This window comes from Benincasa hispida, chromosome 9 (assembly GCF_009727055.1).
Source record: "Benincasa hispida cultivar B227 chromosome 9, ASM972705v1, whole genome shotgun sequence".
Lineage (NCBI taxonomy): Eukaryota > Viridiplantae > Streptophyta > Magnoliopsida > Cucurbitales > Cucurbitaceae > Benincasa > Benincasa hispida.
In genome coordinates, this window is record NC_052357.1 from 30601642 (window position 1) to 30617019 (window position 15378).

At 33.0% G+C, this 15378-nt stretch overlaps 1 protein-coding gene across 1 annotated transcript in view; it reads left to right on the forward strand.

The window, feature by feature from the left end:
• Positions 1-5225, forward strand: part of LOC120087045 (NAC domain-containing protein 21/22-like) — a 9498-nt gene extending 4273 nt beyond the window's left edge. Inside the window, exons 2-3 of the mRNA XM_039043888.1 lie at positions 140-405; positions 4701-5225. Coding sequence (XP_038899816.1) covers positions 140-405; positions 4701-5030 — 596 coding nt within the window. The 3' untranslated portion in view covers positions 5031-5225. The remainder of the gene's footprint in view (positions 1-139; positions 406-4700) is intronic.
• The last annotated feature ends 10153 nt before the right edge of the window (positions 5226-15378 follow it).

The window sequence follows — 15378 nt, forward strand, 5'->3', positions numbered from 1 at the left end:
ATAGCATAAATGTAGTATGTCTTTCTAAAAATGTTACATCTTTCTGTTCTTTTGCAAATATGACAAGAAGATTCCATTTTTATGAACCATATACAGACTAAGTGGATAACTCTATTTTTTCAATGGTTACACTATGTAGAGGTAGCCAAGTTGAATGGAAACGAGTGGTACTTCTTCAGCTTTCGGGATCGAAAATATGCAACGGGGTTTCGAACCAATCGGGCAACGACAGCTGGGTATTGGAAAGCAACAGGGAAAGATAGATTGGTGATGGATCCAACAAAAGGAGAGGTTGTGGGAATGAGAAAAACTTTGGTGTTTTATAGAAACAGAGCTCCAAATGGGATCAAAACAGGATGGATCATGCATGAGTTTCGAATTGAGACCCCACATATGCCTCCAAAGGTTCCTATCTCTTTTCCCCTTCACTAATTTTTCTTATACTTGCATATGTATTTGATTGTGTCTCTCACCATGCCCACACAAGAAAGATAGAGAGAGATTTGTCAACGACAATTTCATACATGTTTGAAAACTATCTTTTAAGTAGAAATCTATTAGAATATTAAATAAAAATTTAAACCTAAAATAGTATGATGGTGACCTAGAATAAAAATTGGAATCCGAACACCGTCACACTGTTCTATGTCATCACCACACTCATTCTTTCTAGTTATCTATTGTCGTCCAAAATTCTAATTGATTTCAACTTTAAGGAGTAATTGAGCATGGTTTAACTAGTTAAGACATATATCCGACTAAGTGATTGGAGGTTTGAGTCTTTCTAGCTATTTACATGTGTTGTTGGACTAAAAAATTGATAACAAGGTCAAAACCTAGACCCGTCAATAACACACAAAATTGTCAATATAGAGCATACTACAACTATGTAAGTCTTGTACTATTGACCTCAACGTCAGAGTTCAACTCTCCACTCGTATATTGTCAAAATAATAATAACAATACACCAAAATTTTAATTATAGATTTAGTCACTTATTCAAATTGGCATGCATTCCATTTTGTCAATTGACTATTAGCCCCTAGGTTCCATAAGGTACACTTTTTATTCCTTTTTTTTTTTTTTTTTTTAATTTCAGTTTAGAGTATATAATTAACCTACCCTGTACCGTCTCAACTTTGACCCTAATTTTTTACATAACTATATTAATACATATTTGCAGCTCCAACCTTAACTACAATCTCATATAGTTTTTTTTTTTTTTTTTTTTTGTTAAATTATACCAAACGGCCTTAAATTTTGTATTTGTGTCAAAAATATCCTTAAACTTTAAAAAGTAGTTCAAAAATACTTTTGTCATTAGTTTTGGATGAAAATCATTAGTGTTTTATTTCAAAATACCCTTGAACTTTGAAAATATTTAAAAAAATACCCTTATTGTTAATGTATGAATACAAACGGTTAATATCCGTTTCAAATACCTTTGAACTTTTAAAAGTTGCATTAATACTCTTAGTCTTTAGAAAAAAAAAAACTTTAAAAGGTTCCTACCGTTAGTATAGTGATTGATCTATTTGAAGTTTTCTTGAGTTCAAAAAGTACCCAGTTTAAAATAAATTATATAGATATTTTTTTTATATAGATGCTCTCATTTTTCTATCGTTTGTCCAATTCTTATACCAATTTATTTTGTCACAATAAAATATAAACCATAACTTCAAATTAAAGCATAAAATCCCACAAAACTCTAAAAATAAAAATCTCTCTTTAAAACTTACCAAAACTGAAATAGCCAAGTATGTTCTATTTGTAGTTGGTTATTAACACACACTTAAGGCTTAACTACTAAAATCTTGTTAAAATATATAAGCTCTAAGATCTTCTTGGTGCTTCCATTATTTTCTTTCTTTTTGTTATAATTTATATACGTTAACTGAAGGAGACAATCTTTTTTTAATGAGTTAAGCAAAAGGTTAAACAGTTAATAAGAAGAAAAAATTAAGCAAGGAGGAAAAAACAGAGGAAATAGAGAAGTTATAGGTCATATATTGAAGCAGGGTAGAGAAAGAAGGTATTGACGGTTTAGTTCATTTATTAACAATAACGGTGGTTTTGAACTTTGGTTTAAGTTTAAGTGTACTTTTGAAATTTTTAAAAGTTTAAAAATATTTTTTAAACAAATCACTAATGGTTTCCATCCAAGATTAACTGTAAGGATAATTTTGAACAGATATTTCTAAAAATTAACGGTATTTTTTAAACTTTTGAAAGTTCAAATGTATTTTTGACACAAAATATAAAGTTCAAGGGCATTTTGTATAATTTATCCCTTTTTTTCTTAACATAGAATCTCATAGAGTTTAAATGTTATATATTTTTTATGTATTCTATATATTCCATTTCTTAACTTACCCTAAATTTCATTCATTATTTTTCCATTTAAACATTGGGAATTCATTCATTATTTGTTATATGCTTTTATCCATGTTTATTCCATATTTTTATTCTAATTTTAATCTCATTAGCCACCCAAACCTTAACTCCTAACTTTTAAACTTAGTTTATTTTGTTGATGGCCTATATTTCTCAGTAATTATGAGTAAATATAACCTTAAATTTACATTTAAGTTATTATAATTGTGTTGATGGCCTATAATTGATCATCTAACTTTACATTTAAGTTATTATAAGAAACTGTTATGAAAAACACATTACTATTCCAAATACTAGTGAGGTTTTATAGGTTATATGAGAATATATTATTAATCCAAAATCTTTTAAAGTTGTGTTTGATATTTGCCTCAACTTAAAAAATGTCTATAAATCTTTGAACTATCAAATAGGTTCTTGAACTCAAAGTGATTCAAATAATAGAAATTTGTAAGAAATAAAATTGAAAACTATATGGAAATTCATTAGATATGAAAATAAAAGATGAAAATCTAACTAGACACTTTTAACATTTAAGGACGTAATTTAATGGATCATTAAAAGTTTAGGTACAATCTATCATACACGTTTTAAAATTTTAGGTCCTATATCAAAATTAAAGAAAAAGAAGAAACAACACACAATAGGACCTAAAACCCTTGTAAATACCATACACTAAAACCCAAATTTAGATTGTATCAACCCAAGGAAAAGATAAAACAAAATTTACTTTGATGATCAATCTCAAGAGTAAAAACACTTGTTTTCTAACCTCAAATTCGAACCACTTCATAAGATAATTTCATCAATGTTGCTTGAATAGTTTAATATGCAAATCTAAACACAAGATATACAAAGAAACAAGTTCACAGCTTTAAGAAACAAATATGCAACTTTATTTCATTGAAAGTTCATCAAAACCAAATATATGAATTGTGTCACAATAAAGATTGATTTATATAACCTTCAAAACATAACCTAATTAAATCCAGTCACTAATATAAGGTGTCTTAATGTGTGTTCACTTCTTGCACTCTCAATGTCATAATGACCCACTAACAAAAATAACCTAATAAAGCATTGAAAACACTCAAAAACTGAAAAGTTGCATTATTGAGGTCCATAAATTTGAAAATTAACATCGTCTTCGAGTGTATTTAGAATACATTTTCAAGTGTTTAAATTAAAAAATAAATTATTTTTGGAAGAAATTGAAGTATTTGACAACCACTCAAAATAGTTTTGCAAGTGTATTTTAATAAGTTTTTATCAAAAGTGTTTAAATAAAAATGAATTTTTTAAAAAATACTTTTTTTCTTAAGTCAATCCAAACAGATCTTTCATGATGTTTATAATCCTTCATGATAAATAAAGTTCCCTTAGAAAAAGAAAACAAAACAAAATAATGGTCCATTTGATTCTGGAAATAAGAGGTGGGTATGGAAAATGATATTTTATCATTATGTTTGTTACTAGCTTTTCAATTATGGGAATGAGAATATTTTATTTCAAGGTATTTTATATTTCCATCCATGAAGGTTTTTCATTACCACCTAAAAATGTAGGTCTTTTCCAATTTCAATGATTTTTCTCTTCTACTTTTTATCTTTTCATTTTATTTTTTTTTCTTTCATGATAGTTGATATTGTATAATTTATTTAATTATTATAAATATATTCAAATTATATTTACAATTGACATATTTAATTAATTTTATTAATAACAATGCTAGTATAATAATTTATCTATTATTATGAATTAATATGAATAAACATAATTATATTTGTTTATACATCTTTTTATTGGCAATATATATGAACATATAAATTATTCATTAAAATTATTAATTGATCTTTTAAAAAATATTAATTAATTAATTAATTATAAAATAAGTTAATTTTTTAATTAAATAATCTTGTACACTTGTATTTTTTAATTTATAATTATAGTTTTTTATTAAAAATATTGTTTGATGATTTAAAATTAGTTAATTTATATCAACTTCTTTTGTATATATAGAAGGTTTATAATTAACACAACTACAGAAAATGAAGGAAAGAAAATAGATATTTAAATTAATTACTAATATTATTTTCATTAAAGATTTGATGATAAATGTGCAATATAAAAAGTTTAATTGATAATAAGTATAATATATTAAACTACATTATTATTATTATTAGTTTAAATATATACTTAATTTATTTTAATTGATAAGTAATTTTGATAACATTTCCACACACAATTAGTTGCCTGAACTATTCAATCAACAGTGCCATGATAAAGATATTCTTTATATCCATCTACAGGAGGATTGGGTTTTATGCAGAGTTTTTCATAAGAGCAAGGCAGATCAGGACATCACTGCAGAAACAACAACAGCACACACCACCTCAAACTTTCCGTTGGATGCCGTGATGGCGGCAGCAGCAGCATCATCCTCCTACCGCTCGCTGCCAAACCACATCGAATATCTGCCGGGCGACGACTCGAATGGGCTGCTGCCATGGGACATCAACATGGAAGAAACTGCCTTCAGCTCCTATGGAGTTGGTGATTCAAATTCACAAGAAATGAAGTATGAGATAATTGACAACACCATACAAAATGCCTTCCCTTTTAACTATTTTGTTGCTTGAGAAGAGATTTTATTATATGAAAGGTGATTGAATATTTTGTTGTTGAATTATTGTAGTGCCTGTGTAACAGAAAGGGTTTTGGTTAAGTGTTTTACTTTTTTGTGTTTATGTAATGATTTTGTGTAGAATGATATCTGTGTTTAATTAATTGTTTTTCAATTGGGTTAAGTAGAAATATATATGATGTTCTCTCAACACATGTTATACTGAGGGTTATATATTACAGTTTGCCTTGTAATGCTATAATAGCTTAAACCTTGGGCCTTTTCTTCTTGAGTTGTTTTAAAAATGGTAAACCTTAATTTACCCATGTTTGAATGTCTTGAAGTTATTTGTCGATGGTCGCTTCGAATGGCCAAGCACAAAGATCTCACAGACCAGTAAGTGAGTCGGAGTCTATGGGCGACATATCCTGGTGGGAGTTCGACAGCCATTTATGTTATTTACGTTTTTTTTACTCTAGAGTTTACAAGATGCACTATATATAAACCCAATAATAACTCTATTAACGCTGCTATCTCTACTTCTTTTAGTTTTCATAATTTGGTAGCAGATATTTAGAAACTAAATCTCAAACTTAGAAAGTTGTTTGCCATGTGCTTTATGCTATAAATTTTGTGTGATTCTTATTTTACAGTATTATATAATTTATGGTATATTTATGCTCTACATATTTTAATTTTATGAAAATTGTAATGAGTTTATATATAATGTATTATAAATTTTGTAATCCTAAAATCTAAAAGTATAAAAATGTTAGTTCTGAGAATTTTTCATTAATTCAAAAATATTTCTAAAATTAATTTATGAAATGTAGATTAGTTGAATCGTCTTGAAAACTGAAAGGCTAGTTGCAAGCATGCCAAAATAAGTTATAAAATTTTGGCTCATACTCACACAATATAAAATTTGTAAAAACAACCAAATCAGCTATTCCAACCCAATTTAAATGAGGCATTGAAACTGAAAAGTAAAAAATATCCTTATTGTTTCATTGATGGTATGAAATTTGATTGCTATCTGATCGTTATGTGATTTTATTTGATATTGCTTGCTATATGATTCCTAATGATACAAATTGCTATCTAATTAATGTTTGATTACCATATGATACTAATTATCAATTAAATTAAATTGGGATCATTATGGGTGGCGGGGTGGAGGCGTATGTTTTGCGTGGACGTTTTTTGTGGGTTGTTCGAAGTGAGGATGGGAGGTCTTGGTGCTTGAGGGCTATCTTGCGAAGTAGAGATAGATTCAAGCATCTGGTTCGTTTGATAGTCGGCGATGGTCGGTCTTGTTTTGTTTGGTGGGATCATTGGCTGTCGGGGGTACGATTTTGGATTCATATGGGTCTACAGTGGTTTGTGATGTAGGGAGTAGTTTGGAGGTGCGGTTGTCGGAGTTCATGGATAGTGAGGGTGGTTGGAGGTAGCCCACAATTTCTTGGGAGCTGCTTGAGATCTGGGGTCTTATTCAGGCAGTGAGGCCTAGGGTGAGGAGGGAGGATTATTGGAATTAGGTGTCCGATGCTAGTGGTCGGTTTTCTATCGCTAGTGCGTAGGAGAATTTGCGTCCTCGTTGTCCTAGGGTGTCTTGGGCTAATATTTTATGGGTGGGGGTGGTATTCCACGTCATTCCTTCTGTGTGTGGTTAGCTGTGAAGGACAAGTTGGGTACGCGAGATTGGTTGAAGAGTTAAGGTGTGTGTTTAGAGGGAGGGTGTCTTCTGTATGGGGGAGGTGTGGAGTCGCCGGATCATTTATTTTTTTAGTGTGGGTTTAGGAGAGAGGTGTGGTATGGGATGTTGCGTCAGTTGGGTTCGTTGCATCGAGTGATGGGTTGGGATGTAGAGTTAAGTTGGTTGTGCCGAGTGGGGTCGGGTAAGTGGGTGCATAGTAAGTTGTTCCATGTTTTCGCTTCAATATACTACATCTGGCAAGAGTGTAATTGGCGGCTGCATGGAGGTCAACCGAGGTCGGTGTCAGCTCTGGTTTACCTTATGATCTCTACGGTTCGTGCTCATGCTGCTTCCTGGTGGGTTGACCCTTCTTGGTCTTATCTAGTGTGTTTACAGATGTTTTTTTCTTTTTGAACTTTACGTTGTTCTTTGTTTTATTGTTGTCCCTAGCTTATGAGGTTCTGGGTTCTTTTCTCTAGCTTTCTCCCTAGTGATTTGCGAGTTTGCGTTTATGTGTTGGTTTTGTTCTAGTCTTATATTGTTGGCTTTGTTTTGGTTTTATTGTCCTGTCTTTGCTTGTGCTTTATTGTTTTGATGCCTTGATCCCGGGCTATGAGATCCCCCTTGTTGTTGTATAATAATATCACCATTCTGAAAAAAATTATCAATTATATCGACTATTATTTCATTTTTATTTCACTTTCGATTATTTGAGCATTAGTTCTTCTTCTTTTACTTTTACACATTTCATCCTTCTATTACCTTATATTTTTTGTCAATGAATTAGTAGTTTTTTATATTGACATATGGTTTCCTTTTTATTGTCATCTAATTACATACTATTTTTTATCTCACATTTAACAGTTTTTAATATTGTCATTTGATTGACATCTGACTACCTTTATTTTTTGTCACATAATTAATAGTTTTTAATCATAGTTTCTAATATTGTCATTTAATTTTCATTTGATTGTTATTTGATTTCTATACGAATATCTACTATGTCATTATATCATAAGGTTTAAAAAATTACTTAGGGTATGTTTGGTGCGTGATAAAAGTAGAGAGTTGAGTTGGTAATTATTATTTGGAGAGTTAAATTATCTGGGAGTTAAATTGTATGTATTTGTTTGCAGAGTTGAGTTGAGTTGGTAATTATTGTCTGTATTTGTTGTACAGAGTTGAGTGAATTGAGTTGGAGGATCTGATGCAGTTTTTTGTGAACAAGATTAGTTCTATTTTTTTCTGTTTGTTTTTTATTTCATTCTTTTATTTTTTTAGTTTTATGCTTTGAAATTGTTGATTAATTTTCAAATATACACGTATTTTCTCAAATCATTTATGACATAAACTGGACAATCTCAATTTTTTTTCTGAATTTGTAGAACATAATATATTATTTTTCATATATTCTTTTCAAAAACTGTAATAATTCTAATTCTCTTCCATCTATAAAACATACCAACAAAAAACATTCATATTACTGCTCAATTAATTGGTATATTGTATATTGTATGTATATATATTTAAGGTAATTATCCCAATTACTAATTGGTATATTGTATGTATATATATTGAATCTTGCTAACTTAACATTATTATTTCACACATCATACAGTTTATTTTTATATAATATAGATAGAATATTTGGAATTGAAATTGTACATAGAATAATTATCTTTCATTTGATTATGATGGTGAGAATGTGATGTAGTAAAGTAACATTTTTCATAAGATCACACAAATAATATGAACTGACCGAACATGTGGCCGTTTCCAAAAAAAAAATTCACAAAATATATGTTCTTTTTTATACTTATAATACTTGTGTCACAATACAAACACAAAAATTACATGTCATGACGTATGCAAAAGTTATCACTCTTTTGACGAAAAAAAATCAGATCTGGGGGAATCCAAACGGCGAAGATGAGGGAAGAGAGAAAGAAATGAAAATATCACTAGTTTTTAGAGTTAGTTTTGAGTGGGTAAAAAATGTGGTTTTAATAACCCACAAATTTTATTTATGGGCTTAATAGTTTTGAGTGGGTAAAAAATGTGGTTTTAATAACCCACAGTTTTTCTTTATGGGCTTAACAAACATGGGTAATAAATACCCATTTATTTATCAAACACCCCCCTTAGTTTCAATTATATTCATTTGGGTAGTAATCAAAAGTTCAAAATCTTTTGTGAATAGCTTAAATTAAAAAGCAGAAGGGGAAGAACAAAAAGCCTTAACAAAACGTCCTACACTTGAAAATAGTAAAATATGTGTTCATGACTATAAAACCTTATGGGAACTGTATCTCAGATATTAATTCTAATTTTCATTTAAATCCAATAAAATCAACACAATTTATTTTTCTATAATCTACAATTTGTGAAAATACCTCGTGATTTCATATTACGATTTATGAAATTACCAAGGTAAAAACGATTCATACAAAAAAAAAAGGAAGAAGAAGAAGAAGAAGGAAGAAGAAGGAAGAAGAAATCAAGGCTTGCTAATCGATACATAATAAATGAACTAGAAAAAATCAAACTTCAAAATTAAAATCACACACCAGAAAATGAATCTGAAACAAAACTCAATTGTTGGACAAAATTCCTCCACACCAGATACCCACGCGGTTGAAAACGGTCTGCAAACTGGAGATCACCCATGCCGACAATGCCTCTCAACCTGTCAAGGAAGAACAAATTGCCTCGTCAGTAGATGACAAGGAGCCATGTAGAAGCTGATATGAATGCTCTCGCTGGTGTATATGCTCTCGCTGGTGTCACTAGTGTGTATACTCTCGCTGATGCTGATGTGTATGTTCTCCTAACAGCCTTTGCCATATAATTATTCTCTACCAGTCTGTAATAGAAGATTCCGTTAGTTTTTTTTTTTTTTTTTTTTTTTTGTTCTATTCTAAAACCTAAGTGTAATATATCTATATCATCACTACACCCGTATTATGTGTGGGAAAAAGAATTTAATATACGTAATCAAATATACAGAAAAGGGAAGAGAAATTGCTCTCCCAGATCTTCATCTTCTGCTACAAACATTTTTTATTTTTCTGCTCAAGCTTAGCTTAATCAACCTTCTACAAATTTTTTCTCACCTATTTTTTTCTGGAGTTGCCAGCAGTGGAAACCATCACAAGTCCTCCCTAAAAACTTCTCAACCAAGTGACATCCATCAAAATGGATAGGTCGAACTTCTTGCTTTGGGAGAATCTTGTGTGGCCAATTCTAAGAAGCTACAGATTGAAAGGTTATCTAACTGGGGAAACTCCTTGCCAAATCGTTTTATTCAAGTTCCAACCAGTGGTCGATCCAGTGAAAGCTTCAGTGCAGATCAACCACTGTCTCAGTCCTTGATGTCGAAATGCAATCAAATCCAGCTTATGATGCCTGGATAGCAGTGGATCAGCTCTTTTGGGCTGGCTTTATAATTCAATGAACCAGGAGATAACAACACAGTGATGGGTTTTCAAACTTTCAAAGAACTCTGGGAAGCAATCCAAGAGTTGGTTGGAGTCCAATCAAAAGCTGAAACAAATTACCTCAAAAGAATGTTTCAGCAAACTCGCAAAGGCGCATTGAAAATGAGTGAGTACCTTGCTATGATGAAACATTTTGCTGATGGTCTTGCCCTTCCCCTGTTCCTCCTCTGATCTGACTTCACAAGTGCTAGTTGGTCTTGATGAGAGTAAATAACCCAGTTGTAGTAGCAATCCAAAGCAAAGGAACAAACACGTTGGTCTGATCTGCAATCTGACCTGCTGTCATATGAGAAAAGGCTTGAGTATCAACTTCTTGTCAACAAAAATCACCAGAATAGCTAATGTCTCACTCTCACCTGCCCACTCAAGCCAACATTGTGCATAATCAGTCCAATCCTTCAGCACACATCCCTCGACAACTTTTCTGGTATACACAACCACCAAATTTTAGGGGTGAAGGAGGTTGCAACAGGGGTTGTGGTCGTTGGAATATATGCATCCACAACTAGATCAACCTGCAAAACTTATGGAAAACTTGGGCATACAGCTGATGTTTGCTACTTCAGATACAACAAGGAGTTTAACAACCCCAGACAAACTCACTCCCGTATTGAATCTACTCAACTCCCACCAAATCGAAGTCAAGAACAAAACACCTCTATTCTTCTTACTCATTCAGCTGTAGCTTCATCTGAGTCAGTTGCTAAACCCCAACTGGTATGTAGGCAGTGAGGCATCCTCACCACATCCCGGCAATCTAGCTTCCTCCAATCCTCATCTGCCTACACAAGTAATGACAAAGTAGTGGTTGGAAATGGTAAATCCCTTTCTATATCTCGCTATGGACATATAAATATACTTATTAGTTCTGATGTTCTGTCATTATTAAATATTCTTATATGTGCCTGCCATAAGCTAAGAACCTGGTAAGTGTATCTAAACTTGCCAAAGACAACAATATAGTGGTTGAATTTCATGCTGACTTTTGTTGTGGTCAAGGAACAAGAAGTCGGGAGTACCAATCCTGAAAGGCTGGCTTAAATGGGCTATACCAGTTGGAGGATGTCAAACCAGTCTATAAATAATGCACCACTTACTTCAATGTTGTCAGATGCTCACTTGACTGCTCCATCCAAGATTTTTCAAGTCAGCTTGCCTTTCAAACTAGCAGGACAGTAACCACAATGTTTCTCCACAGGCGACTTGGCCATCCATCCCCTAAAGTTTTGTCAAAAGTAATTAGTGGATGTAACTTACAAATTACTGATAATGAGAAGTCATTTTGTGAAGCTTGTCAGTTTAGAAAGTCTCATGCCTTACCCTTTTTCTGACTCTCTTTCCCATGCAAGCACACCTTTTAAACTAGTGCATACTGATCTATGGGGGCCAGCCTCAATGCTTATATAGATACTATGTGTTGTTTGTTGATGACTGTAGTCGATTTACTTGGCTATACCCATTAAAATAGAAAAGTGACACTGCAATTGCCTTTAGACACTTTCAAGCCTTTGTTCTTAATCAATTCAACAAATTAATTCACATGTTGCAAATGGATGGTGGGGGTGAATACAAAGCAGTGGCACATTTATGTGATCAGCTTGGAATTCAAATAAGGGTCTCCTGCCCCTACATTTCAACACAAAATGGTCGAGCTGAACGCATCACCATGTTGTTGAAACCGGTCGTACTCTCTTAGCACAGGCGAAGATGCCACTGCACCTATGGTGGTATGCCTTTCAAACTGTTGTTTATCTTATTAACTCTCTTCCTTCTCCTATCCTTCAGGGTCACAGTCCCATGGAAGTGTTACTTGGAAGCAAATTGGACCTGCTATCTCTAAGAGTCTTTGGGTGTGCGTGCTATCCACACCTTCGTCCATACCAGCACCATAATTTTTCCTTTCACAACAGCAAATGTGTCTATCTTGGCCCTTCCCCAATACACAAAGGTCACAGATGTCTTACTGAGGATGGGAAGGTCATCATCTCTCGCCATGTCATATTTAAAGAAGACGAATTTCCATTCCAAACAGGCTTTGCTAACCTTCAAATCTTTACTCCCACAAATATAGCTCCATCAATCTCCACATGGTTCTCTTTACCTCATGTCCATCCATCCTTTCCACAACCCTCACCTGAAACAAATCCTTCTATCCAACCTTAATCTCTTCACACTTTTCCTACACCAGCCATAAGTTCACCTTCCCCACATCCTAGCCCATTACTGTCTCCCTCAACTACTTCTCAATCCCCTATAGTGTCACCCTTAACAACACCTTTACTTTCCCCTCCACAGCAATCCCTACAATCTACCACTCAACCCCTCATTGGCACTCATCCAATGATCACCAGAGGGAAAGCTGGTATTTTCAAACCCAAGGCTTGGGTTGTTGAACTTATTGAAGACCTTACTCAAAGTGAACCAACTTCAGTCTCTCAGGCTCTTACAGCTCCACAGTGGCAAGAAGCTATGAATGAAGAACTTGCTGCACTGCAACGTACAAATACTTGGTCACTGGTACCTCATTCATCTAATCAAACTGTTGTTGGTTGCAAATGGGTCTATCGTAATAAACGTGATGCTCAAGGCCTTGTTCAATGGTATTAGGCATGTCTTGTTGCCAAAGGGTTTCATCAACACCCTGGCTTTGATTATTTTGATACATTCAGTCCTGTTGTCAAGATGTCTACTGTTAGAATTGTGCTTACTTTAACAGTGTCTCATCACTGGCCACTTCACCAAATTGACTTCAATAATGCTTCTCTCTAAACTAAACCTCAACCATATGAAACCTTGTCCAACCCCTGCAGTACCTGGCACCTCTCTGTCCTTGAGCATTGGAACACCCCTCCATGACCCATTTCTATATTGCAACACGGTTGGTGCTCTTCAATACCTCACCAATACAAGACCGAACATTGCCTTCATTGTTAATAAGCTTAGCCAATTCCTCAAAGCTCCTACTGATATTCACTAATCAGCTGTCAAACGTGTTCTTAGATATCTTGCAGGGACTCTCCACTTTGGCCTAACCATCAACTGTGATACGTACCTCAATTTAACAACCTATTCTGATACAGATTAGGCCTAAAGTATTAATGATCAAAAATCTACAGCTGTTTATTGCCTCTATCTTGGATCGACTCTCATTTCTTGGTCATCTAAGAAACAAATGAAAGTGGCTCGTTCCAGTACTGAGTCCGAGAATCGAGTTGTTGCTCATGCTGCAACCAAGATCATTTGGGTGAAAAATATGTTAACCAAGATTGGTTTCCCTTCAAAGGGTATACCTGTTCTCTGGTGTGACAACATGGGTGCAGGTCCTTAGCTGCCAACCCTGTCTTTCACACACAAACTAAGAATATTGAAATAGATGTGCATTTCATCCGTGACCTTGTCCTTCAAGATCAACTTCATGTTAGATATGTACCCTCTGCAGAACAATTGGCGGATTGCCTAACTAAGCCTTTACCCCTTAATACATTTGTCTACCTTCAAAGCAAGCTCGGACTAAAGGACTTACCCTCTCGCTTGAGAGGGGATATCAAGGAAGAAAAAATTGCCTCGTTAGAGATGACAAGTAGCCATATAGTAGCTGATATGAATGCTCTCGCTGGTGTATATGGTGTCGTTGGTGTGTATGCTCTCGCTGTGTTACTGGTGTATATACTCTCGCTGATGCTGATGTGTATGCTCTCCTAACAGCCTCTGTCATATAATTATTCTCTACCAGCTGTATAGAAGATTCGTTAGTTTTTTTTTTCCTTATTCTAAAACCTAAGTGTATATATCTATACATCACTACCCTGTATTATGTGTAGGGAAAAGATTTAATATACATAATCAATTATACAGAAAAGGGAAGAGGAATTGCTCTCCCAGATCTTCATCTTCTGCTGTAATATTTTTATTTTTCTACTTCAAACTTAGCTTATACAGCTGCTCGACTCAACCGAGACCACCAGCGTCGAATGGCCACTGTCATTTGAAGCCCCTACACCAAGACCCGACTGGACGACATCAACTTCGACCTCTTTCTCTTTCTCTAATTTCTTCTCTCTTTTATGTTTCACAATGGTTGCCCTAAAGTTTGGGAAGATTCACAGATTTACAAAATTGCCATCAAGCTTAATTACTTAAATGCCCTTCAGTTTGAACCCATTTAAATATCTTCTTATTTTCTATATCAATGTCTTTTCATATTTATAAACGCATTGATAGCCTTTTGTTGTTTATCTCATTTTATTGGACAACGATTAGATGTAGTATAAGATGCATCTATATCTCATGCAATCCTTTTTATCTAGCCTATGCAAAGATGGATGTAACCCAGATAGCATCTAAATGCTTTTTCGTTTTATTTTTCTCTTTTTTTATTTTGCATTTCCAACTGTAAACTGCCTAACCCTTTCATTTATTAGATTTTATTTCGTTATTACGCATTTGGGCATGTGTGTTATCTAATTTTTTATCTATTAGGTTATGTCTCACTCTACATATCATTTGCCACATAAGCATAAACTAACTACTAAATGTCATGTCATCTGCCATGTGAGCAGAAGTATGATGAGAAAAAAAACTAGTCTTGTATCGAGCTCTTCTATACCTCTTCCATCCAATGAATGATATGCGTTACTATTATGGTCCACCTTCATTTTATGTAACGATTGAATCCTCTTTTTTTCTCTCATGTTTAATTTATAATACTTTTTATAACAACTTTCTCTCTCATCTTTAATTTTTTTTATATTCTTAATTTTAATTTGTTTCATTTTCTCTTTCTTACTATTGATTTCCAACTCTTCACATACTATTTTCTTTTATTTTTCTTTCTTTTTTCACTCTCTCATTTTTATTTTCTTCACCAATTTTTTCATTTTGATCCATTTCATTTGGATGCTCAATTTATCTAGCAAATCAAACTCCAAGTACTTTATTTTATAATATTGGTCATCTAATGCTTCCATTTAGTTAGGTATTTGTTATATAGTTCAATAACATTTTTACTTTGAAATAAAGTCATTCATATTATCATTTTATGACTCCATATTATTGTCAAATTAATTTATATTTGTTATTGATGTTTTGGATATATATAAAGAAAAATATTTTAAATGACAAAACTACTCAAAATATTTTATAATAGCAAAATATCAGTCTATTTGTGATAG